This window comes from Strix uralensis, chromosome 8 (assembly GCF_047716275.1).
Source record: "Strix uralensis isolate ZFMK-TIS-50842 chromosome 8, bStrUra1, whole genome shotgun sequence".
Taxonomy (NCBI): Eukaryota; Metazoa; Chordata; class Aves; order Strigiformes; family Strigidae; genus Strix; species Strix uralensis.
Genome location: NC_133979.1, coordinates 32517832 through 32545316, shown reverse-complemented (window position 1 = coordinate 32545316; position 27485 = coordinate 32517832). Strand labels below are relative to the sequence as shown.

At 43.9% G+C, this 27485-nt stretch overlaps 1 protein-coding gene across 5 annotated transcripts in view; it reads right to left on the bottom strand.

The window, feature by feature from the left end:
- Nucleotides 1-804: 804 nt before the first annotated feature.
- The window catches only part of NPL (N-acetylneuraminate pyruvate lyase), a 28514-nt gene continuing 1833 nt past the window's right edge, over nt 805-27485 (bottom strand). The window contains exons 2-13 of one of the 5 annotated variants that reach the window (XM_074877076.1): nt 22527-22751; nt 11556-11624; nt 9812-9885; nt 8588-8675; nt 7429-7486; nt 7263-7338; nt 5901-5993; nt 4910-5058; nt 4679-4725; nt 3792-3876; nt 2898-2937; nt 805-1493 (exon numbers count right to left, since the gene is read on the bottom strand). In XM_074877076.1, the coding sequence (XP_074733177.1) occupies nt 1342-1493; nt 2898-2937; nt 3792-3876; nt 4679-4725; nt 4910-5058; nt 5901-5993; nt 7263-7338; nt 7429-7486; nt 8588-8675; nt 9812-9885; nt 11556-11624; nt 22527-22564 (969 nt within the window). In that variant the 5' untranslated portion in view covers nt 22565-22751 and the 3' untranslated portion in view covers nt 805-1341. Of the gene's footprint in view, nt 1494-2897; nt 2938-3791; nt 3877-4678; nt 4726-4909; nt 5059-5900; nt 5994-7262; nt 7339-7428; nt 7487-8587; nt 8676-9811; nt 9886-11555; nt 11625-11770; nt 11907-12150; nt 12226-22526; nt 22752-26744; nt 26839-27485 lie in introns of those variants that run through there. The other 4 variants (XM_074877081.1, XM_074877078.1, XM_074877080.1 and 1 more) reach the window with 4 other exon arrangements.

Here is a 27485-nt window from a genome sequence, read left to right as displayed (position 1 = left end):
TCCCTCGACCACCCAAGACCCTCACTCTATTTTTACTATGTTTGCTTGGACTATGTGAATGAATTCCGGAAACTCATTATCATAAGACACCCCTTTCCAGGAAATCTAATGAATATGTGTGATTGGTGTGTATGGAAACTGATGTCCCTTGCTAGTTTGGGGGAGTTCTTATGGTGGAGGATCCCCAGGGCGACCCCAGCGCTGCTAATAAAGAATACCTGCTGAACAGTTCTATTGGATTCTGAGTGTTGAGTCCATTTCTTTGTTTCACTGCCCTGGTTGCACAGCCAGGGCCTGGCCAGCCTCGGCGCTTCCCACTGCATCCGGGGCTGGTTTCACCCTCTCCCCCTTACCTGTCAAAGAAGAGCACTCCTAAATTCCTTACAAATTCAAGGGACAGGGGAAGGAAGCCTTTATTCGTATGTACTTCTTGTTCAGTGGTCACACAGCAAGAGGAAGTTAGTAGAATTCTCCACATTCTTGCATTACGAAAAGTTGACAATGTGTCTCTTCATGTTTCCCCCTCTCTCTTCCCTCCTTCCAAACATCCCGTGGGATCATTTTGGCATGCAGGAGTGCTGTCAGGGGGTACGGTTAGATCAGTAGCGAGCACGGAACCTCACATTTGTCAGACACACGTACTGTCTGACAGCAAGAGCTCAGGCTGGTGGGGAGGGGGAAGTCCAGGGTGCAGAAGAGGGCCTTTTGGTTTGACAGCAGATGACTTTCTAACATGTAAGACACTATTCTTTATTTTTGTCACAAGGAAAAAGATGAAAAAATATCTGCTCATTAGCCAAAAGCTTTCTTTTGCAAAAGGTTTTTTTTTTTTAATTTTGCATTAAGTGAAGGTGTACAAAGACAATGAGATCAGACAAAACCAGGATTTTATATGCATAGTCAGTGTCCCAATGACTTAGTGACAAACAATAAGATACCCATCCGAGCAACCAGACAGTGTCATGTTTAAAAAACACTGTAGTGCTGGAGATACTTATGAAGGGAGAGGACAAAACATGATCTAGCCAGAGGGAGTGTAAAGACAGATTTTCCTCCTCCCTAGACAAAAGGGCTCAGTATCCTTCAACTGGGGAAAATCTGCTTTTTTTAATTCAAAGATACCAGCTAGGCCTGGAATGTGCAGAGTTCCTGGGGAGCAGAGTAAAGTTACACAAAAAGGCGGCTACATGTGCCCCAACAAAGCCAGCCCTAACAGGAAGGGGCTCGGGCACATTGCCAATTCCCTGAAAGAAATTGCAGCCCATCACACAGGGAATGTGCCATGTGACAGGGAATCCCAGAAAAGGAGCCTCCACTTCCAGATCGACATGGAAGTGAACATCAGTCACCATCAGGCCACACAATGCTGTCCAGCTTGGCTTTGGCCTTGACGATGAACTCCTCAGAGGCGTCAACAAGAGGAAGCCGTGGAGGTCCCATGGGAATGCCAGAAACAAAAGTTATTACAGCTTTAGTCTGTGCAACACCAAAACCTGGGTGGACAAAAAGCAAAATCAGGACATTTACAGATCATTTTGCTTAAAGCAGTCTCTATACAGGTGTCCCAAAAAAGCAGCAGCACACAGTTCCTGTGTAATCCAGCATAAACCAGGCTTTAAGCACTTCTTGGGAGTGGGAACAGTGTAACTAAGAAGAGATGATTGTGCTTGCAGACAGGAAAGACATTACAGTAAAAATTACATCTACTTACTACATTTATTTATATATTATACCATTAGTTTCCCTCCTAAAGATACCAAGCAGAGTATATTCTTAGATAAGCACTTCACAAACTACTGTGCCAGCCTTACAGATAACCAGGGCTGTATGTGTGTTCCTTTTTCCTTGCCAAAATGTCTCACCACACAGCCCTGACAATAGGAAAGATGGTGTGAGTCTTCCATAGGTAAAACAAGCAAAAATCAGGCCCCTTCCAACTTACCTTCACTGGTAGGCTGAGCCATCCCAGCCATTTGTCATCACAGCACCCCAATGTTTGCAGCCTCACAGCTATTCCCCAGTGCAGACTCACATAAAGCCAAGCCCTGGGAGTAGTAAAATCCTGCTGGCATGTGATAATGACATTGGGTACCAGCTTAAACCACCACGGGAAACTTCAGGAGGCCTCTCTGTCCATAGGTCACGCTTCCTTATGTACCTCTGAAAATTCAGTGTTTGCTTTATTGGTAAGGCTAAATAATGATGCATTTCCTCTGACTTTTAACACAAGAAATACAACCAAGCACTAAAGCTCAGCTAGATTCATTTGGGCTTGTGTATGTATAGCAAAAACTCAGTGAACAGTTCTCTTCATTAAGTGAAAACCACAAAACGTCCACTTTAGTCTCCCTAACACTACTCTGACTTGGTTGGGTTTAATTGCTTTTTATATTAAAACTTGGGTTTGTTTCTAAAAAATCAATCCAATTTAAAATGCTTGGCCTTGTACAGCCTTGAACAGAGTTACTCTTAAATTATAGCAAGGCAGGAGAGACAAGTATCAGAGCCATTTTCCTACTGGAGCGCCACCATTTCAGAAAAATGACTCTGTAGAAACAAAGCTAGAAATGAGCTTTTGGACACAGAACAAAAAAAACAAACAAACAAACCACCCACAGAGAGTCAGGATAAGAAAAAGGGTAAATCACAGAGTCACAGCTTCTGTGAGATTTCACAGAAGGAGGAAGGAAGTAAGAGTGGAATCTGGCAGGGATGCTTGGTCAGCTCCCTTTGTGGAGCTCCCAGCTGCTACTAACTCAGGAAACAGCAGATGCAACATTTTCTCACTGCAAAATCTTTCAGAAGGAAGTTCTGAGGGTACAGCAACATGAGAGCTTCTGGAGCACCAAGTCTGCATTTTAAGAGATAACGAGGGAAACAGGCAGTGTAGGACTTACCTAGTTTGATGACAAAGTTGAGAAATTCCCCAGTGAGAAACTAGAAAAGACAGACAGTAGTTTATTAACCCCTTCAAATTTTAAGATGTAAATACCATGATAGCTCCAGATGCTTTTACATCTTATACAATTGTTGCACACCTTTGAGAAAAGCCCTTGGCCACCTGGCCAGTCTATGGGAAATACCAATTGAATTCCATTGAAATAGGGGAGGGAGGGATAGATATAAGAAAACCATCACTCCCTCTCAGTCTATCACTCATGTTCAAGCTGTCCCTCCCTGCAAGCAGTCCAAGAACACTGGTAAGTCTCGTATTGGGCTCTAAAGGTTTACAAATCTGAATATCCACTGCCTAGTGAAGAGACTTCCCAGAGCAGATCATCTTTCAGATGTCTTTTAGACTTTCATCCCACAGTCACTTCTATTTTAAGGCAAAAGAAGGATGCCTCAAATGTCCCATAAAAACACTGGGTGTAGATTGTATACTGATTGCTTACAACTCCTCACAAATCTTTAAGCTGCCCAAGACCAAGAGGAGTCAAGGCAGGGCTGATTTGGGACAGCTTTCTGCCCTACATCATGTAAGGTATCCCCAGAATACTCCTAGCCAAGGGGCTTGGCCATTTTGGGCTTGTTCAAGGAAAAAGGCCAAGCCATTGCTCACTCTGCATAGATGAAATTAGAGAGCTAAAGGATAAGCAAGGCAGATCTTGGTTAAAAGTTAGTAAGGACTGGTCAAAAAGGTGAGATGAATAACAAGCAGGGAGGTTGGAGCTGAATGAAGTTTGCTTTAATAAAGCTACCTCAGGGTATGGACGACACAACCAGATGGAAAACAGCCCCAGTAAAGCTAAAGAAGGCTGCTCCTAGTGGGGACAGCAAAGATACTGTACCTGATACTTCCGTGCTAATGCAAGGTCTGGCTTTGCAAAGGCTTGCAACATCAGATTGGTTTTTTGGCCCAAATAGTTGTATGTACTGCCAAAAAAAAACCCAAACCAAAAACAGAATTGGTAAATGCAAAGGAGGAGCTTAGAACCACTGAAACTAAAGAAACAGCCACAGGCTTTTGCTGTTGACATTATAAGAATGTCATTATTATGACAGAGATTCATGCAATCTATGTGTGGTTTTATACTGTCACGCATCTGAAGTATGCCAAGCCCTACAGAAGATTTAGAGAGCAGATTTCTCTTCCCCGTTCTTTCCAAATGCAACTGTTTTTCAAAATTAAAAATAAAATACCACAATTAGGCAACACGGAAAGTCAATCACTTAATTTTCCAGTTGCTCGTTCATTTAACGGATCATCTACACAAGAACACAGATATCACACGGTAACTCATCTAAGCAGCCTGGTATGAGGGGCAGAAGACAAATCAGAAATTAAACTCAGCAGAGCCCTTTTCCTCACAGACTTTTTATGTGAACTAACGATCTTAACCTTTCTAGGTTTTGGTTCCTTACGCATATAATGAAGATAAAAGTGATTCCCTACTTCAGAAAGTTGCCATGAGGACAAAAAAATATGTTGAAACCTTTGGGTCAGCCTACAGACTGCAGCAATAATCACCCAAACGAACATAATCTGAGATCCCAGGTTATATGACTGTCCCATGGCTAGCACTGGGGCTAGCTTATCTGTCTGCTTGCTGCTGTACAGCCCTTCCCTGCAAAATCCTCCATCATGGTGACAGAAGATAGTTAGAGAAATCCTGTGCAGATAGTGGAAGATACAAGAGTGTGTGTGTCGAGGGGAAGGAGTCCAAGCCATACTGACCTTCCAACTGCTCCATCTGCCCCTATTGCCAGTGCACTCAACAGTTGCTAGTTTGGGGTAGGGGGAGAAAAAAAAAAAATTTACTTCACATAACAAAATAAAGAAAACAAAAGGGGTGGTGGGAGGGAGCAGCAAAGCTACCTGGCACTGAATGTCCAGGGTTACCTTTTTCCCCAAGGCTGAAGCGAGAGAATGTCATAGAAGAAATAATTTTTAAGATGAGCGTCTTACCTCATCCACCCCATAAAGAAATGCAAACTGTTCTCTCTCATTCTTGTTTATACACTGTGCAAGGTCCAAGAGGTCCGTGTCGCTGAACTTCACACCCTGGAAGGTGGGGATCTGCTCTTTTATTCCACCCAGCAACTCTTCAACACGAACTGTGCAGAACAGCAATCTCATATGAAGAAACACACCCCTGTTCTGGGAGATTTCTCCATCTTGTCCCCAAGAGGGAGACTTACTATTTTACAAGTTGTTTGCTTTTGGCCTAAGCCTAGGAAACTATATCGCTCTAAAACAATCAGTAAGACAAGTTCAGCGTGATTATTTCACAGAGTTATACAAAAGACACCTTTCCGCCCTCTTTGAAGCATTCCTTTTACCAGATCAGAAGGGAAAAAACCTGGATAAGTGAAAGTCTAGGAATGAACTGACAACAACATGTTTAAGAATAAATATAAACTCGTACATCAAAGAACACCACGTGACCTGCTGTAGAGCAAGGAACCGAGGATCTGTATTCTATTCCTCATTCCTCTGCTAAATAGTAAGACTTGAGAAAGTGGTTTCACACGTAATTTACTAGCAAGCAGGACGATGTAGTCAGTGTACACCAAGAGAGATGGTGGTCACTATCTTGCAAAAAATCAGGATTCAACTATGGTTGTCCAAGGCAGTTACCTATCCTGGTCCACACTAATTGCAAAGCCATGGTCAGCATCACCTCCTCCGTCCCAGCTGTTCAGTATTCATAAGCCGTGACTTTTTTTCCAATGAAGAGGAATTCAATTTATTTTCCAGTCTTGGATTCACCTCCCATTTTCAGAAAGGATCCTTTCCACTATGGCTGGCATGTGACGAGAGCAAAGGCCACATCCCTGGTATGGTAGATTAATCACTAATGACTACCTGGCTGGTAGACTAATTGCACCAGCTGCTGGGATTACTTGCGTTGCTACAAGCTTAGGGGCTCAGGAAGAGCTGACTAAGCAGTACTTACTCTTCACACCTGTCAGAGAAGGAATGTGATAGTAATAAAACGGAACCGCAGGGGCTTCAGACGCAACTTTCTGTAAGAAAGCAGTCAGCTCATCTGGAAGAAAACAAGCGAGTAACCCCGTAAGAGAAGGAGACTATTCATAGTGAAAGACAGTTCAGATTCACAGCAGCCAGGGTCTGTGGAGAGGCCATCTACAGCTTGCATACCATTAACAGTGTGTCATATAAAAACCTTCACACATAAAAAATTAAATGTAACAAAACTCAGTGGAAGACCTTAGGGAAGGCAAAGATACTTATTTTAAACCAAACCAATTTCAGTAACTCACACTCATTCTCTTATAGATGTAACTCATGCATGCTCTCACACATGCAAGACCTGTGTGTCAAAGTGGTCTCACCAGGATCACTCGTGGGCAACACAGAGGCCAAGGGATCAAGCTCACATTCACCTCCCCGGGGGACTGCTCAATGGTGATGATGAACAGGTTTTTGGACAACTTTTTTTGTACTGTTTTAGGAATCAGAGAGTTATTATAGCTGACGTTCTTCTGAGAATCTTGTTCACTACCTCCTTCACAGATCTTAGGCAATCTTCCCATGGGCATAGCAGCAAGAGGAATGGCAAAGATAACGTGCTGAAACCTCACTGCCATCCTACTACTATCAGCAAGGTCTTCTGTTGATCTTTGTGCTGTTCCTCTGTGCTTACCAGTTTGATTGCCACTGATTGTGTCCTCGGCTGCCAAAACCAGCAATTCTGGCAATCCACTCTGGTTTCTTCTGGTGCTTCCATATGAAGATTTCCATTCATAACTCAGTCAGACAAGTTTTAACATTTCTATTACAGACCTCCACTTCATGTCGTTCTTTTATATTATGTTCATTATATTAAAAGCAAAACCTCAGGAGCACAGAACCAAACATGACCACCTCAGTAACAAGAGGCACACCCGTGTATCAGCTGGTTATCAACTTGGGCAGTGTCCAGCAAGGGTCAGCATGGAACCAACTGCTTGCTAGTGTGGCTCAGATCAAGCGTGAACTCCATGCTATCCATTCAGAAGACAGACTAGTTAACTACTTTTTCCATAAGCAACTCCTCTTTTTACAAGAAGCTAACAAAATACATCCCAAAAGACATCCTGCCCACTTCTTACTGGGAGAATCCTGGTATCTCCCATCTCTAAAAAATGTTTCTTCTAGGTTTTGCTTTTGCATGGTGCCAGACATGACGGGTGTGCAAACATTATCACCAGAATATTTTCCAAAGAAAGAAGATGGCATCAATCCTTTACCTATGATAAAGATTTGGAGGGCAATATAAAAGGCCTCAGCAGGTCAGACAAGCACATCTACTCACCTTTGTTTGTGGGTTTGAAGAAGAAGGGGGCTATTACAGCAATACCACTAGCACCTATAGCTGCTGCGTGTCTTGCCTATAAAAGAAAGAACAGAAAGTACCTGAAGGTACATCTGCTTTATATTTATTACACACATAGTGGAAAGGAATCATATCATATACATACCAGCTCCTGGGACTCTGGCAGACTCAGTGCTCCCACATGAATGATCACATGATCCAATCTGCACAAGAACAAATTCAAAAGGTTTGGGGAGGTTTCAGTGGTGGTGAAAAATACCAGTCTGCCAAAATAAATCGCTTCAGACCAGGGAGCCACAGAACAAGAACTTGACTGAGCTAGATTAAACCTAAAAGGGATTTGAACCTGTGTTGACCTGATGAGCAGACACACAGGGAAAATGCCAACAGCAGCGAGCAGCTGGTGGTAGAAAAAAGAAAATACATTTGCAAATATGAATCGTGGGTGACTCCTTGCTGTCACAGTTGCAAGGCCATCAGGAGGGACAAATTTTAGTATTTTATTAAGACATTAACGATTTAAGGGAAAGCTGGGAAAAGGAAAGGATATCAAAGCATCTTTGCTTTCTAAACCAATTGCTCTGCAGAACCACCAGCAGAGTTCAACCTCACATCAGCACCTTTGACTGCTTGTCTGCTCCAGCCAAGACAACCTCCCAGGTTCCAGTCCATCAGTCCCATTGCTGCATTTCTCCTTTATATCCACACAGGCTGTGAGCCTTCACACGAGTTTATTTCTGCTCACTGTCCTTCTCACCCAAAACACCTCCTCCTCTCCCTATCCTCTGACATAGCAGCTAAGAAGATGGCAGCGGTGAGTGATACAGGTATAACAGGTACAAGTGATGGAGAATGGAGCTACATTTGGGTACACAGCTGCAGATCCAGGTTGAATTCCTTCCTCTGCCACTGACTTTGCATCTTTAGGGAAGCACCGAATCCCCCATACCAAATCATTTAATATATTAAAAGGTTCAGAAATGCTCACAGGGCACAAATAGGAAGATTGCTCTTTACTTTCATTTCTTCCCAAGAATAAGCAAGTTCCCAGTGCCCTTTTCTGTTCCCCTGCTCCTCAGTGTACCAAAGAGAAGGACTCTTACAAGCTCTCTAAGCAGCAGAAATGGACACCAGCTCACTGGCAGCAACAAAACCACAGATTTCTATGATAAAGGAGCTGGGGAACAAAGCCCAGCAACAAAATACTTCAAAAAAATAGCCATCAGCAAAGGTGGCTTTGCAATCAGGCATGCCTATATCATAACACGAGATTTGGAACCCCCTGTTCGGTCTCAGCTACTCACTTCTCTTTTCCTTGGCACACCCATTCTTCCGCCAACTGTTTCCTCTCCTGGACGTTAAGGGACAGTCCTTCTCCTGTCGTGCCATTCACTGTTTCAACACAACACAACACACTCGCTGAGGCGTGGCCTACATGCATTGGTTTTACTGAAGACAAGAACTAACACTTTTGATGATATTAAACAGAAATACTTTTCCCCCAACTCATTTTAAGGTCCGCACCAGCACCTGCATGGGGATTGCAGTGTTATCATCACTAAATGCTTGTGTTGGAAACCTGGGTGTTTCAGGATCAGCAGCTTTGCAAGGGAGGAGGCAGAATCAGCTGCTGAAACTGGGAAATGTCCCTCCAGCACCTCCTCCCCAGCAGACACCACCTCCTCTCCCGGCAGTGAGTCAGGCTATGACAAGTGCAGGAAGGGATGCCCAGCTAGCCAGGCAGTGATTTGTCTATCCTCCACCCCAAGGAAACAGCCTGACCTGAAATTTGGTGTCTGTCACAAGTGGAACCACATGTACTACCTAGGCTGCAGCACCCCTGGAAAACAGCGAAATGTCACTATATTCAGCCACAAACAACAGATTAAACTGGGATAGCTGAAGTCACTGCCACGCTCTGCTCTGCATCTTGGCACTCTTTTGACTGGAGTTTTGAACCAAAAATCTTATCACTGACTTCAGCTTACTTAACTATGCCAGGCTGTGAATGAAAGTGGCTTAGCAGATGCTGTATTCTTTACCCAGCCATCCCTGCTGCCCCCGCAGCAGCCCCTGAGGCGAAGGCAGAAGAGAGATGGAAGCAGTGACCACCTTGGAATCACGCAGCACACCACAGGTCTCCTAAAAGAAGCCCATTTGGCTTTAATGAGCTCACTGAATTCCCTGGACTCCTGAGCTGATGTTTTTTGATCAGATGACTTTATCTTGCTCAGGCAAAGCGGAAAATCATTCTGCTGAGTCTCCTCTGCCAACACAGCTTTATCCATTCATCTCTGGGAATGGCATTGTATGAAGGCAACACTTATTTTATCCCACACAGACATAGGGTGTAGGCAAAAGCAGATACCTCAAGTATTGCTTACACTCTCTCCACTGATGAATATAAATGTTCAGGATGATCTCGCATCCACAGTCCCTCCTGCTACAGCTCTTATCAGGCAAGATATCATAGGATTTCCATCCAAGCAAAAGGGGTATAACACGGTTTCTGTCAAAAAAACACTTACCAAAGACATTCTTCACGTTCTGCTCGCTTACCAGATAATCCACGTATTTACGAATCACTGAAAGGTTAATTTGTCTGAAAGGAAAGGAACCGCAGCAACCTTAGGAACCTCAACAATCGTTAAGTCTCCACCCACAGTTATCTTAAACTTAGAGATTAAGAAAACAACAAAAAAAAAGACATGTCTTTTTGAAGCCTTGCATTTGTACTCACACAGACTACCCCAAGGTATCATACCCTCAGTATGCGTTTAATGTTTCAGGCAACAGTTCAGTTCTGAATTCTTCCTTCCAGTTTCTCTTCCTCCTGACAAGTTCTCTTCACTCTTCCAACCTTTTAGCTCAACTGCTAATTACTGCAGGCTTCTCACAGCAAAGGATTTTTGGGGGAGATATGGGAGAACAAGAGGCACTCAAACCTTTTTGACTGTTGAGGGAAACAGGAATCCTCTTGAGAGCACAAAGGTATCTGTGCAAGCGCTGGCAAATAGCTAAACTATACTTGTAACTGCTGAACACAGACCGTGAAATGGCATCTGCTGGATGTGACTTTGACCCCTCTCTCTCTCTCATTGAAGGATGAGGAAAGCAACCTACTTCCCTGACAAACAGGGGAAATTGAATTCTAGGTTTATCTTCTCTGCAGGACAAACTTATTTTGTTTATCAGCATATAATATTTTACCGTTGTTTTCATTTGTCAAACATACAGACCAACCCTATAGTCTGGAAGTCCATTCTGAGACCTTGACTGGGTTCACACATCACCCAAATTTTCATAGCTGTTTTCACAGAACATATCTTATAGGGCCTAGGCATTCCAGGCTGCGGGCCCAGATCACTCTCCAAATACCATGTTGCAATAAATATGAGTAATAATAAAAAATGAAATCAGAAATAAGTTTCCTTTAAAGCAAGAAACGCAGCAGTGACTGCAATGCACATGAGTTCCCTGCCTGAGACAGTACCATGCTTTATGGCACTTTTCAAAAGTAAAAGATCACTTTCAGAGGACTGTACTAGCAAATCTCCACCGTCTCCCTCAGAAACACATACAGATCTTGACACATCCCCCATCAGAGCAGCCCAGGGTCCTTTGCTGACTCCAAACAACCCTGTCTTGCAACACCAAGATGCAGCAGGGAGGACATCTGTTTACCAACACTGCTTTAAGGAAGGCCAAATTTCAACTTTTGATTTGATGTTCTTTTCAGAGCTATGCAGTCCTTGCAATATTTTCTTCTGGTTTAGACTAATGCCATGAATTAGTATAGTCATGTATATACACATGAATGCATGCATGAGCTAGCTAGGGTAAAGAAAAGTCTAAAAGGCCATCAGATGTTGACAATTATTTTCTAGCTCTCAAGAGCTCTTTTTAACTAGGACTGTGATTTGCCTTAACAAATGGGAAAACACTGCAACACTCTACGTATGTAACCTTACTATGAGTTAATTTGCAGCTACAAAAACAATAGAAAAAGAGGTGGGAGACTGATCCAAACTCTCCACACCCAGACCTACAGCATCTGGTGGGCAACAGGAGGGTGCAGAACCAAAGGGAACCCACTCTAGTGCTAGTGGGACCAATCTAGTAGTTTCCCCATCCCATCAGAGATCCGATTTAAAAATAAAACCAAACCTGATCGGTTCTAAACAAGAAAGAAGGAAGATAGGGTTTTAAGGTAAGAGTATAAGCGGTGCTCTTCTGACAACATGCCATGTTATGATACAGGGTCACACTCACCCATCAGGAGTCATCGGAGTGACTGTGGCAGCTACAAGACCCTCTAACTTCTTTCCCGGTGTCATTGAGCTGTTTGGAAAAGAAAGAGATAAAAATTATTGCCATCTTCATTTAAGTGGTGTTTGAACCGCTTTCTGTCAACAGCAAAACTGAACAGGCAAAGTTCAGAAGAAGTGGACTTTGTAAGGGTGTTATTTTTGGTTAGAGAGAATTACTTGTCTTTTTATCGTCGTTGAAAGAGCGGCTTATGCGGCCAGCACCATCCCAGGACAGGATGGGCACCCGGGGGGCGGTTCCGTTTCAGACATCTCCTATTTTACCCCTCCTTTCCCACGCACCGGTTGTGGTCTGGCACGTATCGCCTGGCAGCCTGGAAGGGAGACCCGTTTTGCAGAGAATCGGGCTCAAAACCCTTCCCCCGAGAAGGGCAGCGCCCCCGGCAGCGCCCGGGGACCCGCCGGGCCTGCGGGCAGCAGCCGGCCGAGCCCACCCGCCGGCCTCGGCCCAGCTCCGGCCCCGGCGAGCGCGGGGTGAGGCGGCCCCGCGGGGCGGCGCCGCCACCCCCCAGGCCCCCCTTCCCCTCACCTGGCCTCACCTCACCTCGCCCGGCTCCGCGGCGGCCCCGCCGGCCGCCTGGCTCCGCCCTAGGCCCGGCCCGGCCCGGCCCGGCGGGAGGAGGCGCTGCCCCGTTTCCGTGCGGCGAGGGAAGGGCGGCGGGAACCGCCATCACCACACAGCGCTCCACAGAGAGGCCTCTGCATCGCCCTCCTCTGCTCCCTCCTCTCCTCTTCCTCTGGTGACCCAGTCCCGCAGCCTCCCACAACCACCCACCCTACAAGTCATATTTAAAAGCTAAGGCTTGTTTGGATTATTAATCACTATTTTCAAGCTTTAAATATTAAATAAATACACTTTTAAAAATAAGTAACAGGGTGGAGAGAGAAGAGAGCTGCCTGCACGTCTGAGGAGATGCCGGGCTCTACCGCAGGCTCAGCCAGAGGAATGGTGCCTATGGCAGCACTGCAGAGCATCAGGCAGGAAATTTGGGGAGTTTGGTTAACGCCTTGAAACGAAGAAATTCACTCAACACTCAGAATCCAATAGAACTGTTCAGCAGGTATTCTTTATTAGCAGCGCTGGGGTCGCCCTGGGGATCCTCCACCATAAGAACTCCCCCAAACTAGCAAGGGACATCAGTTTCCATACACACCAATCACACATATTCATTAGATTTCCTGGAAAGGGGTGTCTTATGATAATGAGTTTCCGGAATTCATTCACATAGTCCAAGCAAACATAGTAAAAATAGAGTGAGGGTCTTGGGTGGTCGAGGGAAGAAGTAAATATTCTTCATGGTAGCTGGCCTTCTTTCCAGAGCATGCGCTGCGAAGTAAAGTCCAGGTGTCTTCCTCCCAAATCGGCGAGATCATCCTCCCTACATTGTATCTCTGTGTCCTTTAGTTCGAGTTCCCCTTACCTTAGTTTGCTCAAGTGCCCATTGAAGGCTTTGAGTCTGCTACTTTTGTCTAGACAAAGAGTCTGAATTGCAAAAATGTATCAACAATTTCTTTTATCCCTATTCCATCTTCTGCACACAAAGGATATTGTTTAATCTTCACTGGAGCAGCTCCTGGTTTTAATTTGATTTCTATTAATTGGGCATTCTTAGCCTTACCTGGTATTCCAGAAGCCCACACTCCTGGATAAACCTGGTCCAAAATTTCTGTCGGTATTGTGCTCTCCTTTTCAGTCTGTAACAAAGACGAACTTAAAATTTTGATTAATTAATCTTCCTTTATTTTAAACTCAGTTCCTTTGGCACCAAAACCGATCTTTGCTCCTAGTTATTCTAACGGGTCTCTCCCTAATAATGGCTTAGGGAATCCAGGCAAATAAAGAAACTTATGTATACCTATTTGTTTTCCTCATTTATACTTTATAGGTTGCGTAAAGAAAGCTTTTTCAGTCTGGCCAGTTGCTCCAGCCACAGTTAGAAAATCTCTGTCCATAGGTATTAAATGTTGGTTCAAAACAGAGTAAGAGGCTAGCTGTTTTTAAAACCAATTGTTTCTCTGTTTCTGTTATAGCATCTAGCATTAAGTCCATATCTTTCCAATCGGGGTCCTGGTTCAAATCTTTTTGTGACCCCTAGTGGGTCATCCTGGTAGGTTCTCACTACCTCCTTCCAAGCATTCAAGTCACCCATATTAAAGGGGACTTTAATTCGGGTTGTTCCTCTCAGTCCCATCGCTTGTCTGAGTGGTGCCTGTATAGTTGGACCTGGCACTGGACCTGTTTTACGAGTCCAGGCAGTGACTGGAATGCTACCTCCTACTGCCTCTCTTCTGTGTTCTTCCTCCTCTCCGGGGAATGCTTCTAGCATTTAGAGAGGTGGGGACACATAATCCTCAATTCCCTCTTCCGTCTTTTCCATAGTCCGAGCATGCGTAGTGAAAATAGAGTGAGGGTCTTGGGTGGTCGAGGGAAGAAGTACATGGTCCTCTTCACGGTGTCTGCTCTTTCCAGAGCATGTGCTGTGAAGTAAAGTCCAGGTGTCTTCTTCCTAAATTGGTGAGATCATCCTCCCTAGGTAGTATCTCTGTGTCCTTTTGTTCGAGTCCCCCTTACCTTAGTTTGCCCAAGTGCCCACTGAAGGCTTTGAGTCTGCTATCGCTATATGATAACTATCATATCACTATGAGTGAGTTATATAGGGAGAATTTTACTTTTGTCTAGACAGACAAAGAGGCCTGGGGAAAACAGTTGAGGAGTTCTTGGGAAACAAACACAAGCAAAACTTTCATGCATCACAGTTTAGTCTTAATCAGAAATTCATTGGTTTGAGCCCTTTCAACCTCTATGAATTTCAGTGGGGATTTCTGCCCAGGCATGAGTCACTGTTGAAAAAAAGGGGCTATCTTCTGCTTGATGGCTGAAAATAATGAGAGAAGCCTCGCTGCAAACTAGAAGCGTGTTTGCCTGAAGCAATTCGGGCTCAACTCCCCTGAGGTTGCCCACCCACGGGCTCCGGAGCTGCACGACAGAGAGAAGTTGATGCTACTGCCGTGATTAGCGGCGTCAAAATGCTCTCCTGGAGCTGTCTGCTAGAGACGCATCCACTGCAATAGAAAAACACATCTTCTGCAGTTCAGTGACACTGAACGAGAAGGATTTCAAAAGGTGCATCATTGTAAGTGAGGAAGCAAACCCACTCTGCTTTGTCGTAAAGGGAACGAGCACCAGAGGGTATGTCAAAAGCTTGCAGAGGCCTGGGAATTGTGATAAAGAGCATCTCTGATTAAAAGATTATTTTTTCCCAAACAAATTAGTCAGATTTCATCTTTTCTCTGGTCCCAGACAAAACCAGAGGTGCAACTGGAGATGAAACCTAAAACTACAGCTCAGTAATTTAAGAGTAAGCATCAAAATATTATCATTACCGTAAAACAAAATCCCATACACCCAAGAAATTCAGCGTCATTACAACTCATCTTACATCTCTGCATTTCTTTTAAGTGACAAATGTGCACATCTCACCCTCAGGATCTGAAATCTCTACTCAGCATCAAATCAAAAAGTTGTGGCATTGAAGAAATAAGCCAGCCATTGATCTCGTTGTAACATAGAGGTCATATTTATCTCTTCTGTTCCTCGCCATAGTTATCGAGGTGCAAGCTCTGCAGGTAGTAATTGTGTCTGATGGATGCCTGCTGTGGTGGAGACCTGCTACTCAGTGCCTCTAATCTGTAGTTCTTTTACAAATCATCACTATTTGGATAAGAGAAACACAAACCAATAACATATAAACATACAGTGTATGAGCAGAAAAACCATGCCATAAACCAAAAGCCACGAGATACGCAGAAATGAGAAGGGGAAGACCCATTTTGGCCCCACCTATGTACACCACCACGACCGGGGTGCAGCTCACGTTGTGTGCAGGACACCATGAGGACTTCAACCAGGAAAGGCTTTGGCTGCCTGTTTCCTCATCTCTTGCCCGTTTCGGGCTCCACTGTGGTGCTGGAAGTGCTCCCAGCACCAGTGCAGTGCCCTGGCTCTGGGAGATGCGGCATGGGGAGCCGGGAGGATCCATGTCGCTGTGTGAGAAAGGCAAATGGAGGTCAGGCTATGACAAGCGAGCAGAAAACAATGGCTCATGGAGAGCTAAAACCGCTCTCTGCATGCAGCCCATGTGGCTCCTCTTTTCTTCTCCGACATGTGGTTTTACCAGATGTGTACCACGTGCAGTGCAGAGCCTAAGCCCCGTGGCAGAAAGGCAGCTGTGCACAGCACAACCCTCCTCCATCCCACCAGAACTGCAGCTGGTCCGGAATTCCAGTCTTCTCCCAGTAGATCTGACCAGCAGACCACCAGCACCTCTTAAGACAAGATAGTGCCCTGCACAGATTTGTGGCTGATATTTAACAGACTCAGAAGAAAAGAGGCTATGAAAGGCCATACAGAGTGCCTATAGACTGACCACCAAAAAGCATCAATAGGTCTTTCTTGAATACACCCCAATGCCTGCAGCTTGCAGCTCTCCTGTGGGCTTGGTTTGCTTCCTAGGGAAAATCATTTGGGTTTTCTACACCCATCCATAAAACAAGTGCAATAAAACATTCTGCCTTCAGTGTGCACTTTCACATCTTCATTAGAGCGTGTTTTGAGAGCATCCAGTGCCTGCAGGAGAGAGAACAATCCCCTGTTGTTGTGTGCTCTGGGAGCACATTTTTCATGTAGTCACATAATAATCTCAGGAGTTTGGGTTTGTGGTATTCCTCCTCCGCTCCAAAATATGTTCACTGTGGGCTGTTCACATGCAGACATCACTTTCTCTGGGGTTTGGCTTTATTAACAGGTTCTCACAAAGCACATGTATTTTTCTTTGAGGCTCATGTCATTCTTCCAGAAATCCCCTCTTCTCTGTGCTCTTCCATTCCTATGGATAATTTCTCTTTCTCTAGGCTGAACAGTCCTGGCTCTCTCAGCCTCTTCTTGTAATACAGATTCTCCAGTCCCATGATCTGGACTCGCTCTAGGAAGGCCATGCCTTCCCTTTGCAGGGGAGCCCAACACTCCAGATGCATCTCACCAGCGCTGAGCAGAGGGGAAGGATGACCTCCCTCGACCTGCTGGCAACTCTTTTTAAATGCAGGATACTGCTGGGCCATGGTGCTGGCTCACGCTCCGCTTGTCCACCAGGACCCCCAGGTCCTCTTCAGCCAAGCTGCTTTCCAGCTGGGTGGCCCCCAGTCTGTACTGGTGCATGGGCTTATTCCTACCCTGCTGCAAGACATTGCACTTCCCTTTGTGGAAGTTCAGGAGGTTCCTGTCAGTCCATTTCTCCAGCCTGTCAAGGCCCCTCTGCAAACTGGCTGAGGGTGCTCTCTGCTACATCATTCAGGTCATTAATGAAGAGGTTAAGCAATACTGGCCCAGAAGAACAGTGTATTTTGGGAGGTTCAGAGACAATTCAGTGCTCTGTAGAGCCATTTAGAGAAAGTTCAGAAGATTTTCTGAATATTTTGAGAGAGTTTTGTTGACAGCATATGAGAAATTTTTCAGTAGCTTGAAGTGGTTTAGAGCTGCTTAGAACAGTTTGTAGGAATTACAGATTGGTCTAGAAGGGTTTTAGAGCTGCTTAAAGCTCTTTAGAGGAATTTTAGAGCTGTGTAGAGGAGTTTAGAGTTGTACAGTAGAGATTTAGAGGCATTTTAGATGTATTTAGAGACACATTAGTGCTGCTTAGAGCAACATAGGGGAGCTTTAGATCAGTGTAGAGGTGCTCTGAGGTTTTTAGAAGAGGTTTAGGAGAAGTAAAGGAGTTTACAGTTTTTTAGAGTGCTTTATGGGAGTTTTGGCACACTTTACAGGATTTTAGAGCTGCTTACTGTTTATAAGGGCTTTAGAGGAGTTAGATCAATGTAGAGCAGTGTGGAGCTGCTTAGTGTTGTTCAGAGCAGTTTTAGAGGACTTCAGAGAAGTTTTAACGCTGTTTCTCTAAACAGGAGTTTCAGAACTGCAGAAAGGAGTTCTAGAGCTTGACGCTGAGGAAGGTTGTGGAGCAGCTCATCCTGAGTGCCATCACACAGCACGTACAGGACAACCAGGTGATCAGGCCCAGCCAGCATGGGTTTGTGAAAGGCAGGTTATGCTTGACTAACCTGATCTCTTAGGACAATGTGTCCTGTTTAGAGAATGAGATAAAGGCTGTGGATGTTGATTACCTGGACTTTAGTAAAATCTTTGACAGTTTCCCACAGCATTCTCCTGGAGAAACTGGCTGCTTGTGGCTTGGATGGGTCTGCTCTTCACTGGGCTAGATGGCTGGGCCCAAAGAGGGATGGTGAATGGAGTTAAATCCAGTTGGCAGCTGGTCACAAGTGGTGTCCCCCAGTGCTCAGTACTGGGACCAGTTCCATGTAATACCTTTATCAATGATCTGGGCAAGGGGATCGAGTGCACCCTCAGTAAATTCACAGAGGACACCAAGCTGGGTGGAAGTGTTGATCTGCTCGGGGGTAGGGAGGGTCTGCAGAGGGATCTGTCCAGGCTGGAGGGATGGGCCAAGGCCAACTGGATGAGGCTCAACAAGGCTCAGTGCTGGGTCCTGCACTTGGGGCACAATGACCTCCTGCAACGCTGCAGGCTTGGGGAGGAGTGGCCGGAAAGCTGCCCAGCGGAAAAGGCCCTGGGGTTGTTGGTCGACAGCCAGCTGAACATGAGCCAGCAGTGTGCCCAGGTGGGCAAGAAGGCCAATGGCATCCTGGCTTGTGTGGCCAGCAGGACTAGGGAAGTGGTTGTGCCCCTGTACTTGGCAGTGGTGAGGCCGCACCTCGATTACTGTGTTCAGTTTTGAGACCCTCACTACAAGAAAGACACTGAGTTGCTGGAGCACATCCAAAGAAAAGCAATGAAGCTGGTGGGGGGCCTAGAGCACAGGTCTGATGAGGAGCGGCTGAGGGAACTGGGGGGGTTTAGTCTGGAGAAGAGGAAGCTGAGGGGAGACCTTATGGCTCTCTACAACTACCTGAAAGGAGGTTGTAGCGAGGTGGGTGTTGGTCTCTTCTCCCAAGCCACAAGTGATACAACAAGAGGAAATGGCCTCAAGTTGCAGCAGGGGAGGTTTAGATTGGATATTAGGAAAAATTTTCTTCACCCAAAGGGTCAAGCACTGGAACAGGCTGCCGAGGGAAGTGGTGGAGTCACCATCCCTGGAGGTATTTAAAAGACATGTAGATGTTGCACTTAGGGACATGGTTTAGTGGTGGACTTGGCAGTTCTAGGTTAACAGTTGGACTTGATGAGACTTAAAGGTCTTTTCCAAGCTAAATGATTCTATGCTTCTGTGATTCTAGAGCAGTTGTGAGGAGTCTAAGGGGGATTAGAGATCTATTTGGAAGTATTTTGCTGCTGCTTAAAGCAGTGTGGAAGAATTTTAGATATTAGTGTTTAGAGGATTTTCAGAGAGGTAGAGTGGAGATTTTAGAGGTATTTATAGTTTCTCACCATTGTTTATAGCTGTTTAGAAGAGTTGTAGAGTGTTTAGATAGGTTGTAGAGCAGTGTAGTGCATTTTGGAGGTATTTGGAGCTGTTTAAACAAGCCCAGACTGGTTTAGTGACACCCTTGAGTGTTTTAGAATTAGTTAAATGATTTTAAAAGGTGTAATTTAGGGTGTGTAATAATAGCTCTTTAAGAGCTCATCAGAGGTGTTTTGTAGCTGGTGGTATTTTAGAAGGGTTTAGAGCACCTCAGAGCATATTCAAGGAGTTTTAGAGGTCCTTAGAGGAGTTTAGGAGGCCCAAAGGAAATTCAGGGAACTTCAGATCAATACCGAGGAGTTCTAGATAAGATCAGATGAACCTGAAAGCTGTTTAGAGGAGATATAGAAAGATGTTGGTGCAGTTTAGAGGACCCTAGCACTCTTTAAAGGGATATTACAGCTCCTCAGAACTGCTTAGTGTGCTTTTGAGGAGTTTTGGAGGAATTCGGAGTTATTCTTTAGATCTTTAGAGCTGTTTACAGTAAGTTTAAAGGCATTTTAAAAGTGGTAATCAATTGTTAGAGATGTTTAGAGCCATTTAGTGGCAGCTTAAGAGCTGATTAGGAGAGTTTTAGAGTGGTTTAGAGACCACTTAGAGTTGTGTAAATTACATATGTTTTGAGGCAATTGCCTCATTGCAGCAGTACAGAGATCTTTACAGCTCTTAAGAGCTGATTAAAGAACTTTTACAGCAATTTAGAAGATGTATACAGTGGTTTAGAGCTGCCTAGAGGGGCTTAAAATCTTACAGTAGTTCAGAGACATTTTGAGAAATTTGAGGGTTGCCCCAGCCTCCCCAGTTCAGTGCTGGTTCAGGTTTGGGACTGTCTTCCCACACGTTTCAAAGCCGATCGCTGTTTCTGACTCCCCCCCACTGTCTCTGTCCCTCTCCCCCAGTCCTTGGGTGAGAGTTTCGTGTTTCAGGGCAGTCTTCACTTACCTTTGGAAGGAATGCAATTAAGAAAATGATGATAAAGATTCTAAGACTCTCTGATATTTACACAGGCTCTATGTAATTACCAGAAGGACTGTGCTTTAGCCAAAACTAATACACAAGTTATTCCACAGAGGTTTAAAGGACAGCGTAGGTCCTGTTCAGCAGTACTACATAATAGATTGGATAATTACTAACTCTCTTCATTCCTCCTACACTCATCTGCAAATGTATAGATACCTGCACATCCACATCCCCTTACACTCATGTCCCAAGTGCTAGCACACCACATGCAACCAGCAGTGCCAATGACATGCATGTGAGTTCAGAGTCTTAAGAATGAAAGAAAGAAGAAATTAGTTTATTGTTGCCGTTTTCCTCTCCTTTACACTGATTTCAAGTGCATGTTTAATGCCAAATACATCCTTCCAATGAAAAAAAAACCCCACAATCCAACATTTAGGAAGGCTTAAATGGCTGTGGGAATTTATATTCAGGAGAATCTGAATACATGAACTCACATTCAGGTTCCAAAATCTGCATTGTAAATTTTGGGCATGGCAGAAGAAGAGTTTAGGCTGCCTGCAGCTGCAGCATGCTGTGCAGTGACCGGAAAAGCTTCTTCCCACTTACCACTGAAATAAGCAGTGAAGTGTCACTGGTGCCAAAGCTCAGAGGATAATAAGGGCACCAGTGAAAACAACAACAAAAATCAGTTGCTATTTTTCCAAAACAACTATAGGAATAAAAATATGGTTTTATAGATTTAAGCAATTTTTTTATAAGGAAAAGAAATTAACATGAATGTCAACAGCTTATCTAATTAACTCCATAAGGTAATTTCAAATAGGGAAGTTATAAACACTTTTTTGTTGCCATGTGCCAGCTTAGTGGATTCAAACCCAAAGGCCCTGCAAGTGTCCTCCAGACTTTCCTGTTGTTGCTGTGTTAACACTTCCAACATTTTCTACACTGACTACAACTTACCAGCCCTGTCCTTTACTTCTGCTTTCCCCAGATCACACTTCGCTCTACCTATACACAATTTTGACCTCTGGATTTCCCCATTTCTCAAGCTACCATGAGTGCAGTTCTGGTTGTGCATAATTAAACTATAGTTTTGCTTCTGTTTCTCTCTGCAATGGATCAATGTATCCAGATGTATTTCTCTTTCAAAGACAGACCCAAGTCTATTTTCAGAACATATATGAAGTACCCAAGCCTAAATGATGGCAGAAATTCAAAAAGACAACACCTGTGAAAGTGATGAGATTCTGTTAAATGCCATCTTGGCTGGCTGGTATTCAGAAGTACATCATCTGAGAAACTGATGTGATGTCGCTGTAAGTAGAGCATCTACCTCATTTTCTCTGCTCTAAATCTAAAGGTGCAAAAATTAAAAGAAATACTGACCTCTCAGTTTTTAAATTTGAATTTTAAACTGTTAAGTTGGATACCAATTCTACCTGGAAGCTTGCCAGCTTAACTCTTCTAGAATTGAGCATAGCTTGGAGGATTTTCCTAATTTAGGATTTTCTTAACCATCCTAACAGACATTCAGACTGGTGTGTCTGCTGCATAAAAGATGTTTAACATGCCAAGACGTTAATTTTTTAGATGTTAAGACGCTTAAATGTTTAATCTCCCCATTAGCAGTTCACTATGAGATACTAGAGTATATTCAAATGTAAGGCTTTAGAAATAGAAAGAACTGTCACGCTACATTGGATCCATTAGTGAGCTGAAGTGATAGCTGGCAACCAAGAGAGTTTGAGGGATTTTTGTATCAAAGTAAAACTCACCTCTGAACACAAACAACAGTGCCATCTGCTGCAGAACACAGCATTGGCTCCTCTTGAGAAAGAGAGACCAGGTTCTTCAAGAATCCATCTCTGGAGGCCTTTCTTGCATAATCTAAATAACAAAAATGCCCACCGAAACCCCACGTCCACTACCAAAATCCCCACTGTTAGAAGATGGGAGAAGTACTGATATGATCCATACTCACGCAACTAAGATCAGGAAGAAGCTTAGGAGACAAACCCTTAGCTAGGATAACTGGTCAGTTTGTGCTTAGGTGCTTAGCTGGTCAACAGGCCAGGAAGAGAACACTTTCCTACAGCCATGCATCACTAATGCTTGCGCGCTGACAAATACATTCACAATTAGACTGCAAGGGCTTTGCAATGGATTCCTCATTCTGCTTCACATTACCCAATATGTACCATGGTGGTCCTCAACCCCTACTGCTCAAGAGCTATCACAATAGAGACACCCCTAGCAAGAAGCTCACCATTTTTTTGTTACCTCTTCATGTCTTTTTGGAGAAGGTAGAAAATATTATTATTTTAGGAGAAAAGTTTCTTTAACATTTTTCTAAGATACTAGTCCTTATGCTCTGGGCCTGTTTCCATCATCTCTGGACATATTTTCAGGTCATTGAGACTCCATAGGGAAACCCTGGCCTCTCTAGGGCAATTTCCACATACCTGGGTCCTTTCCAGACTTTTGGGGCTGTTTCCATCATCTCAAAATAAGCCTTCAGCAGAGTCAGGAGCTTGACCCAGACCCTGGGCAGAGGAGCAGCTTGTCTAGCAGGTGAGATGCAAGAGGCCTTGAGCTGCCACTGTGGTTGCTAACTAGTTCTTTCTCTGTATTGCTTGAGAGCATTATTTGTGGTAGGGCTTGTTGGTGACTTCAAATACCGGATTTTCCTATTGGTAAGAAACAATCAGTAAATGCCTGTTCTCCTTAAGGCTGTTTTTTTGAGCCCTCTCCCTGACTAACATTCTCAGGTGATTTATGCCTGGCTCTCTCCTTCAGAGTTGTGTTTGCAAAGAAGGTGTTTTCTCTCCCACCTTAAACTATAGCTTAAGTCATTGTTAAATACCATTTTAAAAAGCAAAAATAGCACTACAATAGATTTGTGTCAAGGCTTTTTTCTATGAAACATTGTTACCTATGTGACCTTAATCCCATTTCCCTGAATGAGATGTTCTTATCTTGAAGGTAAAATTTCACTTTGTTTCATGTTCTTGTTTCTGAGAAGAATCTGTCAATAGCAGAATGTGGATGAATTTGTAGGGAAACATGAATTCACTTCCTCTCCTTCCAGCACTCAGAGAGGACCGTAAGTTTTCTGTGGATTTAGGTAAGTATTAAGCTAAAGCAGTTTACTGAAATAATTGCTTGTGGGGTTCAGCTGATAGCTAGATCCCTAAACAGATCCATATTAAAAATAACCCTTATTTTGGAAAGAAGCCAAGTGAATAAAGCAGTACATAAAGCTGAGAGGGCGTCCAGTCTCTCTGTGGGCTCTACAGACAGAAGACAGGAAGGTTTAGGAAGGTTTTCATGGCAGCTTGAAGGAAGGATTAATTTAGGATTAATTATCTGAACCTAGAATGATTCCAAAATATGACCTTCAGCAGAGAAATCCTGGAAAATGCCAAGTCAAGAGTGGTCTGGAGTGGTGTTGGATGTAGGAAGCTTTTTATTTGGTCAAGAGCAGTCAGTTCCATGCAATCTCTGATGAAGTGAGGAAGGAGTCACTCATTTAGCAAGATTTTAGGTAATGCTGTCATTGAGTTGGCTGTTCAAGGTAGCAGGGAGATGCAATAGTTTCGTGTGTCATTTGTAACAAATTAGCTGGAGTCAGGCAAAAAGCAGATGAACAAAATCCACATATGCATTTCCAGAACGCAAATGATTTTTGGCTGAAGGCCAATCCCATGGCAACAAATTGGTGTGCTGACATAAAATGTGTAAGTCAGAGCATAAGGTCTAAATACCATCTCATTAGAGTTATGGCAGAGATTTCATTTCTGCAGTTTGCAAGGGATAATATAGAACCTCCTTGGAACAGCACTATAGTACATTCAATTGCTTCTTTAGAAGCAGTTGCTTCTTCATTTCCCTTGCTGGATGTGAGAATAAGATATAAAATGGGATTGGCTAGAAGGCTTTCTCTAGGAGATAAGAGGCTTCTTTTGGGACATGAATTTGCAGAAAACCACAATTCATCTAACAACATACAAAGACGCTTTTGCTGCCCTGGACTATTATTTACAGTAACTACAGTAACATCACATGCTCAACTTCTTTGTTGTGAAGTAAGGGCTTCTGCATCATCTGATAAGTGCGTGTTTGCAAGAGCAAATGCCATTTATATGTGAAGAGTCTCAGTTCTTTTAAATCCAAATCATTATCAAATGCAAGGTTAAGTGATGCTCTGACAGGCTTAGGCAGAAATGCAAAACTGCCTGGAGCCTTTGGGTTGAGACCACTTGTTAGAACATGCGAGTGGCCAGACTGGAGACACACGCATCCCTCTGTTCCTCACACACAATTTTTCCATATTACACTACAAATTTGTCAGTTACAAGAACATGCCTCAAAGTTATCATTAACCATACTGTAACAAGACATATTTTCCTGGGTGGGCTTCTCCAATCCTGACACAATTAGGCGAATGGAAAGGATTAATCTTTTTCATGCAAGCAGTCTGTGCTTGCTTCTAGGGATAAAGGCAGCTTAAAGCACACTTATATGAATTTGACAGCAGCTACTGTAATGTTGCCCCAGAGCAGACAGTAAGTATTTTTGCTATATAGCATGTTGCTGAAGTGCTAAGGCTTGGACAACAGGCCCAAGCCAGAGTTGACCTATAGATGAATCCTGTATATTTTATAAATGATAACCATTATGCTAGTAGGTATTGTGCTAGGCTATAACAAACCACCTATGCTGATGTAAAAAGTGCTAAAGTGTTGAAGTATTGAAGCCTGAACAACAGGCCCCAAGCCGAAGCTGCTAACTTAGTATGTAGTCATAACTTAGTATGTAAGCTCACTAGTGAAAGATGCAGCTTAGACAGAATATAATCAGTAGTGAGGATGAAATGCTGAGAGAATGTATCCAACTTTCCTTTCTCAGCCTTGTTCGAGGATGGGACGCAAGGATGTTGTTCAAGGCTGAGAACCCAAGTGTTCGGCCTTGTTAGAAACTCCTTTGGTTTCCCCCTGCCAAGCCCTCGCCAGGCTTTGGGTGGAATCCAACAGGAGGATGAAACCAGATGTTTCCGCTCAAAAAAAAGGTACGAGTTTTTCTGGCTTGGTGATTTTTGGTATATAAACCTGGACCCACTCACAGCGACTTTGGAAGCCTCACCTATGGGTGGAGGCACCGCGTAGCACTTCCCACTTGCCGGGACAGGCTCTCCAAATCCTCGCTGCAACCGGGGCTGCCCAGCGTCTGCGGGTCTGGATGTTGGTAACATATGCAAGTGGTGATGGATCTTTCTTAATCACTGTTCTCCCTCTCATGTAGTAATGGTTTGATGCATTACCCTGTATTTTCCTATTTGTTTGCTTTAAGTGCACTAATTCTGCCTTTTCTTACTGCATGTTTTCTGTATTACTCTGTTACATTATTTAGTTATCACTAGTAAAATACTCCTACTCTTTTCACTCTGGTGTCCGAGTTTAATTGGTATCCTTAATCAGCAAAACAGTTGCTTAAGTCTTGTCTGGGCTTGCTACAGATACGGTCTAGAGAGGAGGAAAATGGTAATCACAAGTGATCATATCACAGGCCTGTCCTTACCCAATAGAAGCTGCTAGCCTGAAAAGCCATTACTTAAGTACAGGTTCATTATGGTGTTCTGTGCAGAAGTGCCTGATGAAAATAGTGAAGTTAAGCTACAAACTGCATGCTTTTAATTGCTTATGCCCTCATCTCTACTCCTTAAGGCAACAGTACAGAGAAACATTGCTTTGTCAGCTATTCTAGAAAATACCAGCCAAGTCCCAGACACATCTATATATATATGACATTAAACAGAGGTGTCATAGGTTACCTTTGAGACTTCATTACTGACTGTTTAATTAGTACATTTAGGGCTCCTCTGTGGGCAGCAACTCTTTGCATTAGAGGTATAGCATATGGTATTTTTACAGCCCATTTTTGCTTTTCCCCATGCGGTAGAGATAGCCAGGCAAACTAGCAGTATATGTACGCTGTTGAACTTCCCTGTCGTATGTTCTGCAAACTACTGGAACCTCAAGGTGCTAAAACAGTTCTTTCATGTCATTTTCCTGTGTAAAGGGCAAGGGGTACAGAATTAGTGTATTCAGGTTTTCCCTGGTGAGAGGGGGTACCACTGAGGCACCGGTGAGACTGTGTGTCCACTTCCATCAGAATCCCTTCCCCATCCCCCTAACTGCATACAGTTTGGATATGTATACAGTTATGTACAGAATGCATGTCCTCATGTCTACCCTACTGTTTCTTCCAACTGTTGACATGTTCTCTCAATGTATATGTGAAAAACAAGAGTGTTGGAAAACAACCTCTCAGGAAAACACTGATGATTGTTCTCCAGCCTCAGGCTACTCCACCAGAAACAGTTAGCTCTTTGTCAGGGACATCAGCTGGACACATACAAACTGACTGGGGATTTGTTCTGGGCCTCTCTGCTTCAGAAACAAAGCGAGAATCCACAGTGGGCTTGTGTTTATCTACAGATTAATTGCCCCCCTTTGAAGGCAATACTTCTCTGTGCTCATGACTGGGGTAAATTTGTGGAGATTTGTCAAACTGTTGTGGCTGAGTATAGTTTTTCACATGGCCTTCTCTACTCTGGAAAAAATAATTACTATACACACCTGACAGGAACATTAGGGTGACAGAGTAAGCTAATAGCTAACCTTACACAAGCACGTGCCTTTGCATGCCTGTAGCTCCTGGGTGAAGACCCTGAAGTAGCACCTTCTGCTTCTCCAAATCATCCTGCTGATTTTCCTGTTTGACCCAAGCAGAACACAGGTAAAATAGAAAGTTTACACCGTAAAATAAAAGTCCAAAGCATGCAGAGGACTGGTTCTGCATTTCAGGCCTCAGCATGTCCTAATAGGCTCCATTAGTAAACCACTCTAGACCACTCCACTTCTGTGGCTTTAGAAAGCTTTGTGGCTTTAGAGATAAGTTAGCAAATGCTATTTGGCATCGTTCAGGAGTTTTTTTATTCCCCCTTTCAGAATCGGAGTGTATCAGACAGCATCCTGATGAAGTTCTCTGCAAGCAAAGGGTGTTTCCTGTTAGAAGTCACTTGCAGCTATTGATTTCAAACACTCCGGAGAGCTTAGCTGAATTTGGCTGCAGGGAGTTTGCACAAACCATGACAAACATGGGAGATGTTCACAGAACTCAAACTGTGAAGTTTAATCTGCCCTATTGTGCTGGCACCTAAATATGTCTAGAGTTGCAGCTGGTTAAATGAAGAGTCCAGCCTCACTTTGTGTATTATAAGCAGGACAGAATTTCACAATAGCTTTGTATAACCCCTTTGTGCAGATATCCAAGGGCTAAGGGGGCTGATTAGTCTCAAATACCGCTCAGAACAGACAGCCATTATAGAACACTGTCTGTCTTTCATAACATGCCAGCAG